The sequence below is a fragment of the Triturus cristatus genome, chromosome 5_1 (genome assembly GCF_964204655.1).
Source record: "Triturus cristatus chromosome 5_1, aTriCri1.1, whole genome shotgun sequence".
Classification (NCBI taxonomy): domain Eukaryota; kingdom Metazoa; phylum Chordata; class Amphibia; order Caudata; family Salamandridae; genus Triturus; species Triturus cristatus.
In genome coordinates this window covers 35,164,925-35,185,868 of record NC_140587.1, presented here as the reverse complement: position 1 = coordinate 35,185,868, position 20,944 = coordinate 35,164,925, and the positions used below count along the sequence as shown (strand labels likewise).

At 44.1% G+C, this 20,944-nt stretch overlaps 1 protein-coding gene across 1 annotated transcript in view; it reads left to right on the top strand.

Annotated features, from left to right (window-relative positions):
• The window catches only part of LOC146830022 (verrucotoxin subunit beta-like), a 297,695-nt gene that overhangs the window by 92,363 nt on the left and 184,388 nt on the right, over nucleotides 1-20,944 (top strand). Inside the window, exon 2 of the mRNA XM_085604256.1 lies at nucleotides 10,129-10,246. Within this exon, the coding sequence (XP_085460382.1) occupies nucleotides 10,144-10,246 (103 nt within the window). The 5' untranslated portion in view covers nucleotides 10,129-10,143. The remainder of the gene's footprint in view (nucleotides 1-10,128; nucleotides 10,247-20,944) is intronic.

Genomic DNA, 20,944 nt, shown 5'->3' with positions numbered 1-20,944 from the left:
CTCCCTGCAGACCAGACCGGAGATACAATGCCTTCCTGAAGAAAATGTGAAGCAGTGCTCAACTCTGCCTCTGCGGTACTAGGCCTAATGGCCACATGTGCCTGCGAGTACCTATTTTTTCTTTCTCTTAAAAGAATAATCACAGTGAGAGATGGTAAGAGAGAGACGGAAAGGGCTTGTCTGTGCCAGAGCGGTCGGTGGAAGGATGACCACATCCATGCACGGTTGGACGGATGAGAAGGGTGGATGGATGACCGCACCCATGCACGGGTGCACGGATGGCAGCTTCCATGCAAGGGTGGACGAATGTGAACCATTATGATTTCCTAGGCCTTGAGAGCTGAACCATCCGATGACATTATATGTAAGAACGTGCGCCTGCAAGGTGTGTTTTGAACTCAGCAGTATTGTGGTCGGAAAGGAATGCTTGTTATCTGCTTTCGATCGGTAGCCAGGCCTGCACGCGGCAATCATATGCCATGCCTGCAGACCGGATTGTATTCTTTCGTCATATGATTGCTGGGAGTGATAGAACAGCGGGAAGAGCTGTCTCGTGCCATCTTGTGCTCCTGCGCCCAGGGGTGTGTGCAGTGTGCGAGGACAGACAACGGCCTTCATCTAAAAGGATATCAGTAGAGCCCATAAAACATACAAAAAAACTAATTCTCATCTGTAAAAAGAGGAAGAAGTCAACAGAAATAGAGTGGACGAGAGAGGTAATAGGGAGAGATATAGAGATATAGAGAGATAGAAGAGGGCAGACTAAAGAGAAATAATACCGAAAGAGGTGATCTAAAAGGAGAGGACAGAGCAAAATAGAGAGGAAGAAAATAGTGAAGGCGGGAGAGGAAAGAATATGAGCAACTGAGTACAATAGTTATTGCAGAAGAGCAAAGGAAGCGAGGGAAAGGAAGAGAAGGAAAGAGAAAAGAAAGGAGAGCGAGAAAGGAGAGAAAACATAACGAGAGAAGAAAATAAAGAGAATGTCTCCGTGAGCCTTGTGCTGCCTCGGGCATGTTTACTGCGTGAACACATGGGAATGCAAAGCCATTAATCAAGCAGGATGGCTCTGTCTCCCTTCACGCCCAGGGAGGAGGGAGATGCGAGCAGAGCATCAAAGGGCTGGGTGAGAAGGGAGGGGGGAATGAAAGGGTCAAAGCAGCGAAAGTGAAAGTAATGGAGCAGAGCATCAAAGGGCTGGGTGAGTAGGGAGGGGGGAATGCAATGAGCAGAGGAGCAGCTGTGCATGTGAGCTCGTGCACTCAAGGTTTAGGCCAGCCAAAAGACTGGGTAGCACTTTGAAAATCCCACATATAAAATGTCTCTTCGAGCCTTTGGCTCACGAGACCTAAAAAGGAGAGTGACTTTGAGATCTTTGGCAAGAGTATTTGGCTTGTTTTCATCCACAATACAAGCCGTTTTTCCTGGGCCTCTACATTACAGAGCTTTGCAAAGATTGAAAGCAGATGCTCTCAGGGAAGGTTTATGGCATGGATATCTGGTATTAATTTCGAGAGAGGCTCGGGAGGAATTGGTTTGGTGGTTAGAAAATCTGGAAGCATGGAATGGTCGTGCGATTTTTGCGATTTGTCCGGATTTTGTGTTGGAGACAGATGCAAGCCTTTATGGTTGGGGAGCTTATCTAGAGGGTCAGGAGACAGGTGGAAGATGGTCCATAGAGGAGAGTGGAGTACACATAAATGTTTTGGAGATGATGGCAGGCCTTTATGGTTTAAAGAGATTAAGGAGTTTCAATGTTTTGTTGAAGATGGACAGTGTGTCTGCGGTAAGGTACATAAATCGTTTGGGTGGAAGCAGGTCGAGGAATCTATCGCAGTTGGCAAAGGAGATTTGGAATTTTTGTTTGGAGGAAAAAATTGGTTTGCAGGCGGAGTATTTTCTGGGTCAGTGCAATATGGTGGCGGATTGGAATTCAAGGTATTTGAGGGATTACAGCTATTGGAAGCTAGATGTGGGGATTTTCAAGAGAATAGATCAAATGTGGGGTCCTTTAAAAGTGGATCTGTTTGCGTCGAGGTTGACGTATCAGCTGGATCGTTATTTCAGTTGGAGACCGGACCCTTTAGCGGAGGAGGTGGATGCATTTCAGCAGGATTGGAGAATGATACGGGGTTATGCATTTCCCCCATTTGCATTGATTCAGAGAGTGCTGTTGACGGTCAGACGTCAGAGGTGTCAGGTGGTGCTAGTGACGCCTTTTTGGGCTTCTCAGGCTTGGTTTCCAGGTCTGTTGGAATTAGTGATGGAGGAGCCTTTGTTGTTTCCGGATTCAGAAGACGTCCTTCTAGGAGAGGGAGGAGTCTTTCATCCTTTGGTGCAAGAGGGGGCTTTGAGCCTTCTTGTATGGAAGATTTCAGGGGAGGAGAGCAGTTCAAGGAACTTTCGGATCAGGCTCAGGAATTGCTCAGAGAATCTTGGGCTCCAGGTACTAGGAAAAGATACTTGGCAGCCTGGAAGAAGTGGTTTTGTTGGTGCATGGAAAGGGGCTTGGATCCCGTGGAGGCATCTTCTATAGAGTTGGCAAATTTTTTGTCTGAATTGTATGAGAGAGGTTCGAGTTACAGAACTATTAATTGTTATAGATCTGCTGTTGCAGCAGGGCATAGTTTGGTTGGAGGTTGTTCGGTAGGTAGAGAGCCGTTGATTTGTAGAGTTTTGAAAGGGATAAAGTTGAGGAGACCTCCAAAGCCTAGATATAATGGATTATGGGATGTGAGTAAAATACTAGGGTTATTTGAAAGATGGCCAGGTAATAAGTTTCTGAGTTTGAAGCAGTTGTCTGGCAAGTTGGCAAGTCTATTATGTCTGATTTTGTTTAGAAGAGTATCGGACGTGAGGGCTTTAGACATTAGTGGTCAATGTTTTTCGCCAGATGGAGTAATTTTTAAAAAGGACGAAATGCATGTCAGTCGTTTTTTTATCCTAAATTTGATGAGCATCCGAAATTGTGTGTGGTTAGATGATTGAATGAGTATGAAGGTAGAATGAGTGAATTTAGGTTGCATGGTGATGATCAGCTTTTGATTTCTTTTGTTCGTCCTTATAAGCCGGTTACTTCAGCCTCTATTACAAGGTGGGTGAGGTTTTGTATGTCTGAGGCTGGTGTGGATTTGAAACAATTTGGCGCGCATTCTGTGAGAGGTGCTATGGCAAGTAAGGTTTTTATGTCTGGTGGACGTTTGGAGGAGATTTTGCGTGCTGCAGATTGGTCAAGTGCGGATGTTTTTGCAAAGTTTTATTTAAAGTCTATGAGTCATGTTTCGTCTGTGGTTTTATCACAGCTTTGAACATGCATAATGCTAGCCTCCGGTTTTGCCATGAAATGTAGATTCTCCTAGTATGTGAAGAGAGAATCTGGATTTCATTAAAGACACGGAGGCTAGCATTATCCCTCCCTCCCTCCCTATTTAAGGGGGGTTGGGGTGTTTTGAAAATTTATAAGAGTAGATTTGGATGGTAACATGTTAAAGTTTGGTTTGTTCATACTTTTGTATGATTTTGTTTTCAGAGTTAATAGATCGGAGGAAATGGATTTCAGCAAAAGTTCTTTTTTGGATTTTGCTTCAGGAGCAGCTTGAAAAGAGGAACATGGCTGCTGTGTGTTGGAATATGTAATGTTGATTGTTCTAAGTTCTAGATGTGATGTACTACTTTGAAGTGCTGCAAGGAGTAGTGCAATAAAAGTATTTATGCATAATGCTAGCCTCCGTGTCTTTAATGAAATCCAGATTCTTTCTTCACATACTAGGAGAATCTACATTTTGCTTTGTGCTGGAAAAAAAAGTGGCGCAATCCTGATGCCAAATCTGCGTCTCAACTAATTTTCCACATTTTTTATAACCCTGCCACAAAGAAATTGGCAACAAGGAGAAGCATGTTAGCAGATCGTTTATAATTAATTTGTTTCAAAAGTCTGCGTTTTCTAATATTTTTATAGGGTTAAGACCTCTGCTGCAGAGGTGCCCAGTAAATATCAGGGAATAATAATTGGTGAGATAACCCTGGAGGTTAAAATATTTTTGGGAGAGATTTCTGTTTGTGTAGTCCCAGATCTGACTCAAAGTAGTATAGAAGGTTAATGTGCAGATGGCAGAATGTTTTTTTTTATGTAGCTAGGTAAGTGGATTACTGCTTTGAACACGGATCCTTTTGTTACTTGCAGTTCCTAAATACTAAGTCTTTTAATATAGCACAGTGAGGTATGTAGGATATGGGACTGCTACACCTTTTAACCCTCACTGACTAATGCAACACATCTTTTACACTGATTTACACGCTTGCGTGATTTATTGTCAATCTGTATATTATGTAAATCACTGACATACCTGCATTGGGATGCCAGGTTAGTGTTGGGCACGCTGCACCTCCGCTCCAACCTTTGCTTTCACAACTTAAACACTGTCAATCCACCCCCGCTGCTCCCGTCCTTTTTCCCCCCTCATCCCCCCCCCCCGCTACCTGCCATGGGCGGCAATCTGGAGGATAGCCCCGGGCGGCAGAAGCTCTAGCTACGCCACTGGATTTGCCCATGAACAGCACTTTCAGCTTTGTGGTAAAGAGTAGCATATATTGAATCTTATGATCTGGCAATTTGGCTTTTACGGAGTCGAAGGTGCGTCTGTTTCTGCACCTCCCTACTGTAATTGGGGAAAATCATTATGCGTGTGTTCTCATGCCGGATCTCCCCAAGCTGCGCTCCTGCAGGTGGTCGGGCCATCAACGTCCTGTGGGCCCTTTCTATAACAAAGCAGGTGGAGAATTTGTCTTTCGGGAAGGTGCACAGGAGCCATGAATGAAGGAACTCGGGCATGTTCGTTCCCTCACTTCTCTCTCTAAAGCCCACAAAGCGGAGGTTATTGCGGCGTGCTCTGTTTTCAGCATCCTCCACCCGCCATAGTAGGTCTTTATGGGATGATTGCAGTTCCGTCATTCCTTTATGTAGGTCTTGTAGCGAATCTTCTGCTTCTCCCAGCCTAGTCTCCGACTCTGTGACCCTATCCACCAAATTCCTCAGGTCCTGTCGCTGTGCCCACTGCACCTATTTTCCCCTTTAGCGCCACTCTGGATGTGTGAATCGCCTGAAGGAGGGTGTCCGTGTCTGAGAGGGCGGTCAAACGTTCCTCAGGAGGGGGGGTGATGACCTTCGTGTACCGGTCCATCATGCCCTGTTGCGGCGGTTTCGGTTCTCTATCTGCCCATAGCGGTCGCTGTTGGGCAGAGGTATGCAAGGGTTGCTCTTATTTAAAGTTATAGCTCCAGGAAAGTGCGCATCTGTCAGGTAGACGCAAGGTGCTCTCTATGGGGTGTGCCTATCGCTGGACACGCCCCGCTCCGCAAGGACCACCACCACAGGTACCTCTCAAAACAAACCTGTGTATATGTAGTAAGCACCCCAAAGCATGCCGCGTCAAGTGATGCCTCCCGTGGGCCTCCAAAGCCCAAGCTCCAAGTGGGGGGGTCGCCGCCAGCCTTGCTCTCCTCAGTGAATGTCCATCCACTCCCAACATAGAAAGAGCGGCCTCCCCCGTTGCCCCACACTTTAAGGAGCTGCATGCCCCTCTGGGGCACTCACCACCAGGCCGCCGGATCACGCAGGTTGAGGGCCGCCAGTCATCTCTCACTGTTCTCGCCTCGCTGCTGGTGGGAGGGGGGAAGAGAAGGGGGAGAACGGGGGGGCGAGACCCACTGCTCCGGTGTCTCCCAGGTCTCACAGCACCGCCCAGTTCAACCGCTCGCCAACTGCAGCTCCTCACCGGCATATTCCGCTTGGCGGTCCGTGGGGGTCAACGCACCCTCAGAGTTCGCTCTCTCAGTTGGCCCTGCTCACACGGCCTCTGGGATCTTAACAATAACCGCCCAGGGCGGCCGTGCCGGTCCAACGCACGAGGCACCTCCTCCCCAAGGCAGTCCCCTCCGGAGCCATGCCACCTCTTCTTGACGCGGGCTCACCAGGGTACCAGCATTCCCCACCGTCCGTCGTTGTCCGCAGTCTCAGCGTGCCAGATCCCAGCCGCTCGCAGACACACTCCCGGAGGGGGAGGGGGGCCCGCTCGTCAACCGCACCCCACACCTTCAGGATCCCTCCTCGGGGACCCCACACCACTCTGGCAGTCCCCGGATAGGGCCAAGAAAGCAGCATACCTAGCCGAGAAAGCAGCATACCTCGCTGACGCCTGTCCCCTGCAGCTACCACTGCGCGGTCCCGCTCTGGCAGGTCCTTCCGCAGCCGATTCAGTTCCTCCTCGGCGCCATCTTAGGGTGCGATCTCTGGCCGATATTTAGCCCGTAGATATCTTTCAGGGCATCCTCCTCCGTTTCTACCGGCTCCGGAGTTCGTCTTAGTCCCCAGATGAGAAAAGCTGGTGTTCTCTGGGTCTGCTGGTCGCCAGAATCTATGTCTGATACGGCTTTCGGCCGAAGCCCGGCGAAAGCACGTCATGCTGCTGGCCTCGCCACGCCCCTCTCATGCCAGTGTTGATGTGATATGCACCCAGATGGCTACCTTAGAGGTTGCCCACCTGGTAGCCCCAGCCTTTCCTGTGCTCTGGCTGACAGCCTGCAGCTGCCACCACCAAGACAGTGTTCTGACCCCCTGCTAGGAGGTATGAACATTCCCAGGAGTCGGAAACAAAGGTCTGGATGGGAAGGAGGTGGCACCTCCCTCCCTGACAGGATGGCTAGTGAAGTGGCACATCAAGGCGTTGAGCTTCAGATCATTCGCAGCCTCTGATATGCATCTATGCTTCTCAGGCCCCAGGGACATTTGAACTTGGGCAGGTGAGATAATTATGTAGTCAAGCGGTGCATTCCCCTAGAAGTCTAGCCACACCTAGGGTGGACTACCTGGTGTGTACAGCTGAGGACGACTACTGCTATTTTTAAAAGGGTAGAATAGTGGGTTCTGGTTAGAAAAGATGACACACATCCCTCGGGGGGGGGGTTTAGCTGCTGGGGCTAGTAGCCCATTGGTCACTTGCACCAACAACCCTGTTGCCCCTAAATCTAGGATTCAAGGGACACCCCTGACACCAGAACCTTGGTTCTGATTTGACTTGCAACAAGAACAAAAGAGACCCATTTCTACGACAACAGGATCTGCACACAGCAAGGGCCAGATACTCTGCACCTGAAGCAACCTTCCTGAAGCTGCTCCACTGTGACTCGTCCCGGGCCAAAGACTGGTTCTCCTGACAGAGGGACCACTTTTAGAACCAAAGGCAACTCCAGACTCTTAGACTAGTGGCACTAGTCCCCTGTAGTGTACAGGCAAAAGCAATGTCCCAGAGCCAAAGAATCACTGGCTATCAGGCCCACCAAGAAATCACTCAGTAGTTGAGGGTTCAGTGCATTGAAGGGAACTTAGTCCCGACCTTCAGAACGTTCCAGGTTGCTACTGTGGTCTCACGAACCTCAGGACGTTGAAACGACTTTCTGCTGACCTTACCGCTGTCAAAGCTTGTTGGTGGCCAGTCCGACAAACACCAACTTTACTCAACACAGCACCTCGAGGGAACTCTGCATCACCTTCATTCGATGCCAGCAGTTACTTTGTTGTTGACGTTTTGCACCCGTTTTCTCACCAGCACTGTGTAAGTGGTAAAACCAGCTCCCCTGCAAATTCCCCTTCAGCACATCGGACAGCCAGGACATCTTTGCACCTGGGCTTCTCGGGCCAGGTAAAATTGAAATCCACATCACCTAAACCCTCCTTAGGTTCTGCACTACTCAACCTGCAACCAAATGATTGTCACTAGTGCTTTTTCGCATTTACAGCAATGCTAAAATTCTGCAGTTGTGAATTTATGTGATTTATTTTTCCTTCTAAAATCCGTAACTCCAGTTATATGTATCTAAATGTGTTCCGTTTGGTGTCTAACTTAATATAAAAATATGCTTTATTTATATAAATTGGTGTTGGATTTCTGTCTAGTCATGACCTATACTTATCGTCCATGCTGGCACTCTGAAATGCTTAAAACATTTGGTCCTGGTAGTGTGGCTCTTTGCCACACTACAAGGACTGAGCTAAGGATGTACAATTGTGAATCTGTTGGAAAGTAGATTATTGGTAGGTGTAAGAATACACCTACCAGTAGAAATAAGGCCACCAACATGGTCTAGGTTCCAGTAAAGGTCTCAATAAATTAGCCCCAGGCTCATTCCTTGGTAGCTGACAACGAGCAGTCAGGCCTAACGTAGGAGACTGGACTCTAAAGCCACAACACACAATAAAAATCCCACACCAATTCATAGGAATAGGAAATATTTCTATGAACAAATAGACACCAAAACAACAAAGATCCAATGCAGGGAACCAAAGATATGAATTTTTAAAGATTAACCACTTTATAGTGCTTAAAAACCTATAGCGCCACTCTGGTATATTTGGTTGTGCTTGAATGGAACAAAGTTAAAGTATGAGGCTGACTACGATGAAGCCCTGATTAGGTACACTAAGCGGGAGGTCCCAGTCAAAACTTTACCTTCACACTTAGGAAGAAAAAGGTCCAGAAACTTTCTAAGTCGCTCGACCCTCCACAGCAGCCCGATTTTGCAGAGGATCTGCCGGCTTGACATTCTGCAAGGCCCCTGTCAAATCCTAGAAGTCTGGAGCTCATGAGATTTCAGCAGGATGAAACTGAAATCCTGGCCTGGTCGCGGTTGAAGGTAGTGGCCTTGACTCTCGGTCGCGTCGGTCACCTCATGCAACTTTTTCACAAAAGTTCTCCAAACTTCAGTAGGTGCTTCTTGAAGGTCTCCTTGCAGGTTAAAAGTGTCCAAAACACCAATCGAAGGGTCTGTAATCTCCTAGACAGTACCTGGGATGTCTGGACTACAATCCAAACGCTGGATTCTGACTTACTGAAGAGAAAGTTCTATAACTTCTCTTCTGTACTAGTTCTGATAAATCAAACAGTGACAAGTTATTGCATTTATCAATACCAAACTTTTAAGTCCTTTATTGATATTTTTCTCCTTCCCTAGCAATAGTTATACCTAAATAAAATATTGCAATGTTAGCCTATGGAGCTAAGTATCTACAATGGGGGGGGAATGAAATGGGAAGGTTCTCCCTCACTAGGGCGTTTAAAACATCCTTTATAAGATCCCTGGTAATAGTTACATGGCCTCCACCCCTGGGACACCTAGAGGAGACCCATGGGGTGGCTAATATGTAAGAATAAGGTTGATTATCACTTTTAAATTTACCTTTAAAGACAGTCTGCAAAGCCAGGCTGCCTTTAAAATGACAGCAGGCACACAGCAGCGCACATGCAAGTGCATGAAATCTGCTGGGCCTCTAAGCCCCCATGCCCTATTATATACTAGGGAGTTATAGGTGAATCAATCAACTGCCCCCTCTCCCTGGCCTTATTGACTACTAGGGACCTATAGGGTCCATCATTGCCAATTGTACGTGTACCCTATGACAGACCCTCAACATAGCACTGGGCCTGATTAGCAGAGCCCAGGTGACAGTCCGAATCAGTTGGCACCAGTGTCATTCAGCAACAATTGGAGGCTAACAGGGCAAAAGGATGACTTTCTAACAGAGTCAAAGGACCATCTTTGGGGTATTGTGAGAGAATTACATTGTGAAGCCTAACTAGCATCACTGCATAATACTCCACTTTCCTGCATTAAAGTTCAGCAGTATGGAATTGACCTGATTTGATTTATTCTACAATCCATAACTCCAGTTATATGTATCAGATTTTTGTGTCTAAATTATTTTAAAAAGCTACTTCATGTTTATAAATTGGTGCTGGGTTCCTTCGAGTCACGTCAATTATTTGTTGTCCATGTTGGTCCTCTGAAATGCGTAACACATGTTGCTTTAGTAAAGCCCGACTGCTCTTTGCCACACTACCAGGACTGAGCTAAGGATTTATTATTGTGAATCCAAGGACCATCCTTGGGGTATTGTGAGAGTATGACATAGTGCAGGCTAATCCGCATCACTGCATAATACTCCACTTGCCTACAGAAATGATTTTAGTACTGTCTAAATCAGCATGACCACCAGGCAAAGCCAGATTGTAGGTTTGAATATGTGCAATAAAAGGGGATTAGATGAATCCATGTGTGTGTCTTTATGTATTTTAGCCGGATCTCTGTTGGATGATGGCAGCTGAAGCTTCTTCCGTCATTAAATTAGCCGCACTTGGCTGGCCCCTTCAGCTTGGGATGCTGTACGACTGCCGCAATGATGCCATGATTCCAGGTAAAGCAAAGTGTGACACCATTTGGGTTTAAGAAAATGAGGATCAAGCCTTTGGGGGGGTGGTGAAGAGAGAGAGTCATTCTTTATCATTCACTTTGTCTTTCTCACTCTTTAGTCCTCACTATTTCAAGACATAAATCAACAGAATGAAATTGAAGTCTTACTGAGGCTAACACTAGTCATTTATTTACATGTTTTCATGGTGACTCAGACATGTTTTGACAGGCTCCAAATAAATGTGTTAGAGTTAGGAGAATATCTTGAAAGCAGACCCCCCCCCCCCCCCTTACCTTAGGGTACTGCGAAGCTGAGGAATATCTGGATGTTCGCTGCTGCAGATATAAATTTCTTGGGAATAAAAAAAATAGGTTCTTCTATTTCGGTGACATTTTAAATTGTGTTTGCCTTAGTGTTGAATTGAAGTACCCCCACACTTTAGATGATAAAAACAATAGATCTTGCTCATCTCCAATCCATGTTTTAAATTCATGGATTTCAAATTAAAAAAATTCCACTAAGTGACATCACAGAAGGTGACAGCTAAGCTGGTGACATCAAAGGAAGCACTGTGAGGAGTCACTTGCCACTATGGTTCCCAGGTTAGCTTGGCTCTTGCGATGAAGGATCCTGCAACAGGTTCCAAGATCCACGCGATATCCCCGTGAGCTCAAACCGAGGACTCTTTCCTTCGGTGTTACAAACTTTCATCAGACCAGCAAGTCTTTTAAACCAGATGCTTGTCCCTTTAACGTGCTGTAACGAAAAATCCGGCAAATCAGTGCCCACTTCACCCACGAAGATTTTAATCAATCAAAAACAAACCTGTAAGAGAAGCTCGTTCCTTCGTTTTTTTCATCAATATTATATGTGCTCTTTATTCAAAGCGAGATTCATTTATCGCATCCAAAAGTTCCTAATTAGAAGATAAAGTCTGCACATAGAATAAAAGACAAGTGTATTTGTGGCTACTCCTGACGAAGGCACTCAGTGCCGAAACGCGGGTCGAAGAATTTATTTCCGCCACTCATGTATTTTAAATAGATCCATTGGTGTCACTAGACAATATATTTTTAACTAAATGTCAATGAATGTTTTTTAATTAAAAATTGTAAATTTCTTCAGTGCTTGTCGAACTAATTTCTTGTATTTTATTTGTAACTTTGTGACCACACGCTGCCTGGGAACTATGTTTTCCATTGTACAGGCTCCAAGATCTACAGGTTCCAGAACTCAAAGGAGCTCTCAGGAGAGTAAGGGAAAGAAGGCCTTATGAATATAAATGTATGAAACTGTTTAAAACACTGAAAAGTGGTTTGAACAGGCACCTCATCTTCATGAGTCACCATCATGACTGACAAAATGTGAGAATTTAGCATTTTTTTTTTTTGGCTGATCTGGGCCGCTAGCGTGCAGATGTCTGTAAACCCTTGTTCCAGAGACCATTCAAAGATCTAGAGTTTAAAAAAAAATCTGTTTACTTACTTTCTTTTTTTGAGCCAGCCCAGGCTGTCCGGCCAGTCCAGCTTCTGCCTGAGAGAAAAGGAGACTTTTAGTAAAGACCTATTTTATTCTGATTTAATTTAGCAAGCATGCTAACCCCTGCAAAGTGCATAGGCACAGACTTGCTGCACTGGCCTTTTGTCTATATGCAGCATCTGGACACTTAGCGGCAGATTTAGAAACCTTTCACGCAATGCAGCAAGACAACTTGGGGACAGTGCACGAATGCCCAATATTTACTAGTATATGTCGCATTTCTGCTCTCTGTGGTGGCACAATGAGTGCTGCTTAGTGCCAATGCAGGCACCCACGCACCATGGTGCCAGGGTGCGTGTGTTACAGACAGGATTTTATTGTGCAGGAAGGGAAACCTGTAAAGTAAAACGATCCAAGTGGTTTAAAAGTATTTATTCCAGAAAAGAGCAGCACAGCAACAGGGCGCAACTGGTCAGCAATGAGGAACAATGCAACTGACTCAATTGCTTGGCACCAGCCACGAGGTTCGAGGTAGAATTGGAACTCGCATTGTAAGATGCACAGAACAGAGGGGAAAGGAGGGGAAAGGATAAAATAACAAACAATGAAAATGCAAATACAACATACCTCCCTTTTTCCAGATACAGATAAGGAAGGTGGAGCATGCCAAAGTTATTTAATGAAATCTGGCAATCTTTGAGGAAAGTGTCCAATGCGATCTGACACTTTGACCCTAGAAGCAACAGTGTCTTCAGCACGAATGTGTGACTCACAAGAGGAGTTTGGCATGCATCCTTGATTGGGTCTTAAACAAGAATATTTTGTCGTGTCACCCACCATATTTGACCCAACAGGACATTCGGCAACACACTTAACATTCCACAACTTACCATCTTGTGAGATGACACTTATCAAAGATTTTAAAAATCTTCATAGCTTTGCTAAATCTGTCTGAGCATTTGCTGGTGAAACCAGGTTTCCTAATTCTAACCCAATCACCAATCTTAAAACTATGTGATTTAGTTTTCCATTTGCAGTCATACCACATCCTTGTTTTGAGCTGCTTGACTTCCACCCTTTGCACAGCACCACTCATCATCTCATCCGAAAAGGCATTGCTCCTGCACGTCTCCTTATACCACCAAGGACAAATTTTGGAAGCAGGATATCTTCCTTTTAGAAGGTGGAATGGACTCCTCTCTGTTGTAGTATGGGGCGTGATTCAATATTACCAAAGCCTTTCTCTTAATGAGTTTCTCCGATCTCCTCCTAAGTTGATCACATCAGACAAATAACCCTTCAACACTCTATTAAAGCGTTCGACTAGGCCATTTTCATGTGGTTTGTAAACTGAGGGTGTGATGTCTAATATTGTGACATTTAAGGAAATTTTCCATTTCAATGGAGGTGAGCTGCACTCCATTGTCAGTCAAGAGGACAGAGGGACAACCCTCTCTGGAAAAGATCTCTTTAAAAAAAATTATAACCTTATTGGTGGTGGAGTTTGACACAAATGTCACTTCCGGCCACTTCGAATGATAATCACCAAGTACAACTCGGAGCGAGAATCATGTGATAAATACATAAAAGGGCCAGAAATGTCAAAAGCCAGCTTTTTCCAAGATTCATCTGGCCACTTTGAATTTTTTAAAGGTCGCACATTAAGTCTCATCATTTTCTCACTACCCATACATACATCACATACTCTGACGGTACGATCAACCGTGCGATCCAAACCTGGCCACCAAAAATTATTTCTAACCAACCGTTTCATGGCAGACATGCCAGGGTGAGATTTGTGTGCCAGCTCAAATTAAGTTTTGCACTCCGGAAGGTGGCACACATTTTCCATTTTTGTACATCAGTTCTCCCTCTAACTCTAGTTCATCAGTCACTTTGAACATAGGCAAGACTTCGGCAGACAAATTCTTCTTTTCTGGCCATCCCTTCAAAATGTACTCCTTAGTGGTCTGCCATAAAATATCTTCCTTTTCACTCACTCTTCAGAAATACCCTCAAAATCACCAGAAACAACATCTTGAATAGTAGTAACAACCTCAGAGTCATCAGAAATATCTCAACTGTTACCTTGACACGGAAGGCGAGACATGAAATCGGCCATTACATTTCTTACCAGGTACACGCTCTGTTTTAAAACAATACTCTTGCACCCTGGAAGTGAGTCTCGCAATGCGGACCATGGAATTCCATCCTCCACCCGGGGATAAGATGTTGACAAAGGGCTTATGGTCTGTCCTCAAAATGAATTCTATTCCCCAGACATAATTACGATAATGCTCAATCGCGCAAACACAGGCCAACATTTCCTTCTCAATTACAGCATATCTACGTTTTGTTTCATTCAAAGTGCGGGAAGCGAAACACACATTCCATTTATCCTTACCACACCTCTGTGATAAAACTCCTCCTATTCCATACAAACTTGCATCAACCGTAATGACACATTCCTTGTTCATGCAGAAAGGTTTGAGCGTGGGAGCCTTGAGAATATCTCTTTTGATGGAATCAAACGCTGCTTGTTGTTCTTCTTTCCGTTCAAAAGCAGTCTTGTGTCTTAATAATTTTCTTAAAGGTTCAAATTTTGGATGCGAAATTGCTTACAAACATACTATAGTATTCGCACGTACCTGCGAATGATAACAATTGATCTTTGTTTGTGGAACAAGGTGCATTGACAATTCCATCTACATTAGATTTTTTGGGCACTACACCATCACCAGTCAATGTGTGACCCAAATACTCTACAGACGTTTTAAACATTTTACATTTATTGGCTTTAAGGGTTAAGCCACTCTTCCTTAATCTTTCGCAAACCTCCACTAAATGCCCCAGATGCTCCTCTTCACTGTTTGAAAATATTAAAATGTCATCTTGGAAGCATTTTGCAAACTTGTCCACATCCCTAAATATATTGAACATTACTCTCTGAAATACGGAGGCCGCAGATGCCAACCCAAACGGCATCCTGGTATAATCCTTGCGAGGTGATAAAAGCAGTAAGCATTTTGGATTCCTCACTCAGAGGAAGATGGTGGTACGCTGATGTTAAATCCAAGGTAGAAAATACTTTGGCACCCTCTAGCATGGATACAACTCGTTAATGTTAGGAAGAGGGTGGCAATCAACGACCATTCCAACGTTCAGAGCTCTAAGATTGACACAGACTCTCAATTTCTCATCAGGTTTTCGTACCAAAAGAATGGGAAAAAGAGCTGAATCAATTGGTTCAATGATGCCTTCACTGACCAATTCATCGAGCATATTCTTCAACTCGTCCCTGACATTTATCGGCACACCCCTCAATTTTTGTTTCACTAGAATATCATGTTTGAGTTTAATTTTGTGTGAGTAATCTTTTAAGTTTACCTAAAACATCTGAAAAAACATCCTTCTATTTTTCTTTTATCAAGTTTTCTTTCTCATGACAACTTATGACTGCAATATTCTCTACATCAGTGTTTTCATCTAAAATTACAAGTTCCTTTGAACGTGGATTTAGAATAATGCCCAACTTCCACTGGTCCCTCTGTCCTAGGACATTTACCCCCTTAACAGCAACATACAACTTAATAGAAGTCATTCTCATTTTAAATTTACCTTGAAATAACCTTCCATATCTATTCTGGAACCATCATAACTCTCTGCAATGATATCAGGTGGCAATATATTTCTAAAATGTAACACACTACTAAGTTTCTCTGTAAAGTATTTTTTAGAAATAATAGTCCATGGAGAGCCAGAATCTGCCATCAGCTCTAAATCTATACCAGTAACCTCAACCATACACATGGGAGGTTTCTTAAAGTGTTTGAGGTCAGAATCATTTACATTAGAAATCCCTTCTGAAAGAGAAAGAACAAAACCTTTTTTTTCTCCATACCCACGCAACATTCACACTAAGATACCATGTGGCTACTCTCTGAAGTGCAAGATACCTTACCACGCGTAGGTAAAATATTTCTCCTCTGGTCTTTACAGACGGAGGAAAAGTGACCAATTCTACCACACTTCCTACACTCTGTTTAAAGCAAGACACCCTCCATAGGATGCCATGTGTGTTCTGCTGCCGCCACACCTATAATATGCACCAGACCTCTCATTTTTATCAAATTTCTTAAATCTCCCATAGTTACTGAACCGAAAAGTATTCGATCCTGAAGAGGATGCTTCACTGCGCTGTCTGGTCATTTGACAGTACATATTTCATCACTATGTTCCGTCTTATTATTTGCATTCCTTACAGTATGCATTAATTTCTTGGACTGTTCTAAAGCCTTGGCTGTAGAAATAGCATCAGCAAGCTTCGGATCACCATACACCCAAAGTTGTTGTTGTGTTTTTTTACTTTTTTACGTGAACTATTATCTGATCTCTGATCATTTCGACACACATTATGAAAATTGCACTGCAAACTCAAGGCTCTCAAAGCAGTCAAAAATTCATCGAAAGATTCATTTTTGCTTTGTACCCTTGTATAAAATGTGTATCTGCTGAGGGCGATGTTGGTGACAGGCTTATATCTCGGTTCCATTCTTTGTACACATTGGTACCTTCCCCTTCGCCAGCAGCAGGAGCAAATTGAGGCAAAGCTCTAAAAACAACTTGGCCTTCAGAGCCCAAACAATGTAGAGATATGCTCTTCTTCCTTTCTGCCTCCATGCACTCCCCATCAATTGTTGTCATATGGTTTATAAATTCCTCCTTCCACCTAGTCCAAGGAATAGGAGGATCGTCCTTGGTTTGCAAAAACTTGTCGGGTGGATCAACTTGCATGCTTGGTAGCACAAGGAAAAATAAGGAGCCAAAATAAGCACAATGTTCACCTGTGCTTAGCGTGTGAACGGTAGAAATCAATTTCAAAAGAAGACAAAATGAATAAAACAAAACTTGTCTGGACTTGATTTGTCTCTTAATAAGAATTTATTTTAACCAGTAACGAGCGCTATAGCAGCGAGCAGCAACGAAAAGTAGGCTACTTTCTTGAATTACAAAAGAAAGATGTCCATCACGTGTGATGTATCGGTTACACGGGCTTGTTTCCAAAGATAATGCAGTGCGAGTCGAAACGCTCTCTATGTGCTCCGTGAAAGGCGTTGTCCTGGAAAAAAGTGTGTTTCAAAATGGCCGCCGTGCAACATGTTGCCTAACCGCGTACTCGCGTAGCATGCATGACGTGCCGTAACACTGTGACCAGACAACAGACAGATGAAGACTGTAATCCTGCGTCAGTTCTCACGCGTGTCTGGTGTCTCGTTCCATAGGTATTCGCTTTGGAAGTTGAGAACGCTTGCTCGTGCACTCCTCGTTATAACGAACAGAAAGACAACAACAAAAATAACCAAACGGTAGAAATTCACCAAATCCACTCGGGAAGTCCTCCTTGAAATGGGGTTACGGCGTGTGGCTCCAGGTAAACGTAGATTATTTCTTTGAAGGCAAAGGATACCTTTAAAAGGGTTCAACAGGGTTTTAGGAACACACCTCTCCTGTGCTGCTGAGAATGTTGGTGTTTTCCTTTCCTCAGCTCGTCGCTACATTTAAAAAAGTAAAACGATGGTTTAAAAGTATTTATTCCAGCAAAGAGCAGCACAGCAACAGGGCGCAACTGGTCAGCAATGAGGAGCAGTGCAACTGACTCCATTGCTTGGCACCAGCCACGAGGTTCGAGGTAGAATTGGCACTCGCATTGTAAGATGCAAAGAACAGTGGGGAAAGGAGGGGAAAGGATAATATAACAAACAATGAAAATGCAAATACAACATAACCTTCCTGCACAAAAACACAATATTTTGAAGCCTTTTCCTCTGAAAAATCTAGAAGAAATAAAGATTTCTCCTCGTTGTGCCTCTGTTGGGAAGGGGTCCAATTTTAACACAGTCCCAGGTTTACTACTCGTAGCATGGTTGGGTGTGTGGGTACACCCACTCTCCACTCATGTACTGCCTTTCCGGCTCAGACTATAGCATGGCAGTAACTTGTGCTGTCTTTTGTTACTCTTGATTTAACAACCCATGCAGGGACACGCAGTGTGGGCTTTGCGGTTGCGTGACTTTGGTAAATCTAAATTAAGTCCTTGCGATGCCTTGTGTCACCATGTGTAACACAATGTCAATGGAAGGGCTTTAAAAATCTGCCCCTTACTGTGCAACAAAGATTGCCTTTTGGGGTTCATCTGTGATTAGATTGTCATTTTAGGGCTGTGTCCAGGTGGTGCGATCACAGCTTGCTGCTTCCTGACTCTGTCACTCACAGCGCAGTGCAGTAAACAAAGCACCCATCAGCACAGTGTACCTGAATGGCTCTGACAGACTAACTACAGTCTAACAACAGAGATTTTAGGTAGAAGGATTGTTCAAACTACTAGTTTTTCTGCTCATGTATCATAAATGGGCCAAGATGTTGGCTGGCCAAAAAAGAGAGTTGTCAATGATGCAACCAAATTCCTTGTTGGCAAAATGAACTAAAAGTGGATAATAAACTGAGTTGTGCTGAGCAGGGGCCCCCAAATTATGTTTGGTCCGGGGCCACCAAAATCCTTAAGATGTCCCCAGACCGGAATCTCTGATTGGCTGGCTGAAATTTGAGAACAATGTTTCAATCGCTGTTACGGGATATAAGGACTGGATGCCCACATCCTGAAAAACAAAAGGTTTCATTTTGGGAAAAATGTGCAGCCCTGATTTCCCCTCTCCCGTCAGGCCTATGTGTGAGGCCAAGTCATCACCCTGCACATTAAAATAATATTAGTGGTTCTAGTCTTAATCTGTATCTTGTCATTTTAGCTAGATTTCACAAAGGGTTTGCTGGTAGTGGGAGACCCTCCACCAGACAGACCAATAGTCTCAGGTACAGGATCACTCCAGGAGCCCCTATCACAATTCTATTATCATTTTCTGAAACCAATTGTACAAAAGAATGAAACCTGTACCAGAAAACCTACTACTACGTTTAGACATGGAAAGTCTATATACAAGCCTACCCCCAAGAGGTTACATTGGAAGTTATCAGGGAAATACTACAAGGGGAATAATGGATCCAATAACATAAAGAAACCCAGGGTCAAAGTCAATGAGCCTTTACACTTTGTACATAAGCATCCTAAGAAATGAGGGAGAAAAACAAAGTGAACAATATCGTTGGTAATGAATCCCATCAGCCACTGAAAGTAGCGTACATCATCATTTAGGATTCAATCATACACTTCCCTCCAGGTCACGAGGGCTGTATAATGTATGAACAAAGAAGAATTAAATTCTAATCTTTAAATCTTTCATGATGTCGCTAACACAAGTGTAAGTGGGGTTGATGTCTAAGCAGTGCAAAAAAACGAAACCAGTGAGTGCAAGTATTAAAAACATCTAAATGGTCAGAACAAACATTTTATTAATAACTGACCAAGTGATGAGACTAAAAAACAGTGCAAAAGCAGTTTGACAAAATAAATGCCAATGTCCTAAATACGGTCTACATGTTTCAGCCTTACGATTGGAAGACAATTAGGCTTTCGTCAGGACCAGAATAACCATGCTACTGCTATACTAAACGTGTAATCCAAAAAATGAAAATATGCAAAACCTACTTGAATGCAGGTTCTCAAACACTCCCAAATATTCGTGGAGTAATTCCCAAATCCTGAAAACAATGATAATGAGTTATAATAGTAATAACAATAGTGTTCACAAGCATTTTCCGCAACAATGACTTAAAAATAGATGCTTAACCCCTTCGCCGCGGCAGGAATTGCGGCGCGGGGGGGGGGTTTGGGGGCAGCGCGGTTGAGCTGTGCTCGTGACGGAACCGCTCCGTCACAAGCCACGGTTGAGCTGTGCTCATGACGGAGTGGTTCCGTCAAGTCTCCGCCCACTGCGCTAATCGCCCGCACAGGCGGGGAATTAGCGCCGCGTGGGCGGAGCGGCGGCCAACGGCCGCAGCATGACGGAACCACTCCGTCATGAGCACAGCGCAACCATGGCTCATGACGGAGTGGTTCCGTCATGAGCGGGGAAGGGGTTAAACAGCTCACTTGAATCCGCAATAATAGCATTCATTCAACAATTGTAGACCAATCTATAGCGCAATGCGCCAAAGCCAAGTAAAAATGTTCGAAGAAATTTTCAAAAACACTTACCCCTCAAAGTACGGGGACTCTCCTCACCCCACCTGGCATCCACTCAGATAAATGAGGCCCCGCTCTGTATCAAAACAAACGGGTATAGCATATGGTTTGCAAAACCTTGTCTGCATTAGGCACTAAAAACCGCTACGCGCTTTCCTTCTACTCAAGATCATGGTAAACACAACATAGGACAGTCTTAAGAAGAATTGTCAATGACTCCATAAAGCTTCGCTCTCTGATTCTCTCTCATGTTTGGCTGTATTAACATTGAAAGAGACAAGTTGTCTAGAGAAACGTTAGTAATCGAGATTGTTTACTCGTGTCAAAAAAGCAAAAAGGTAAAACCTCCTGCAATATTTGTCGTTGACCCTGGGTTTCTTTGTTATTGCATATAAGGTAAAGGGATTGGAAACCGCAGGGTCGGTAAATATTTTTCCCTTGGACCCCCCCTTAAAAAATGTTGTTTGTTGTATTGAGCAGCTACGGCTCCCTTTTTGTATACATCTCTTCAATGTAAGATCGATTATTTAAATCCTTACGCATTACGCTTGCCTTTTGCCTCAGTTGATCATGGCTGAATACACAGGTCTGTCCTTCGACGACAGTGTTTTACAATCTATTCTAGCTGAAAATCCTAGTATATTGAACACTATACAAGACACGACACCTAATACTCAGAACGATTGGCCAACTCTTTTAAATCTCAAAAGAACGCACTCACGCACGTTCATTCATTCATGGTGCGATTATGACTGAGTATCTGCGAGAGAATTGTGCTCCAACTGGACTGTTGGTAACTAATGCACCTCGTTTGTTCCTTTCTGATAAGATTTTTATGAAGGATTGGTCACTAATCGCGTGGCGATGTACACGCGATTGGCTAATATTGATCATAAATACAGCAAAGAGGATAACGGATGCTATTCTTATTGAGATTCAAGTCTTAGAAGGTTAAATTAAAACTACTGTTACCAACACTCTCCAAGAAGAACATAGAGGAGACTAATAAATCCAACAAGGAATATAAAGATTCTATTTTGGTGACCAAGATAGAAAAATTCAAGAAAGATCTTGCACGATTCTCA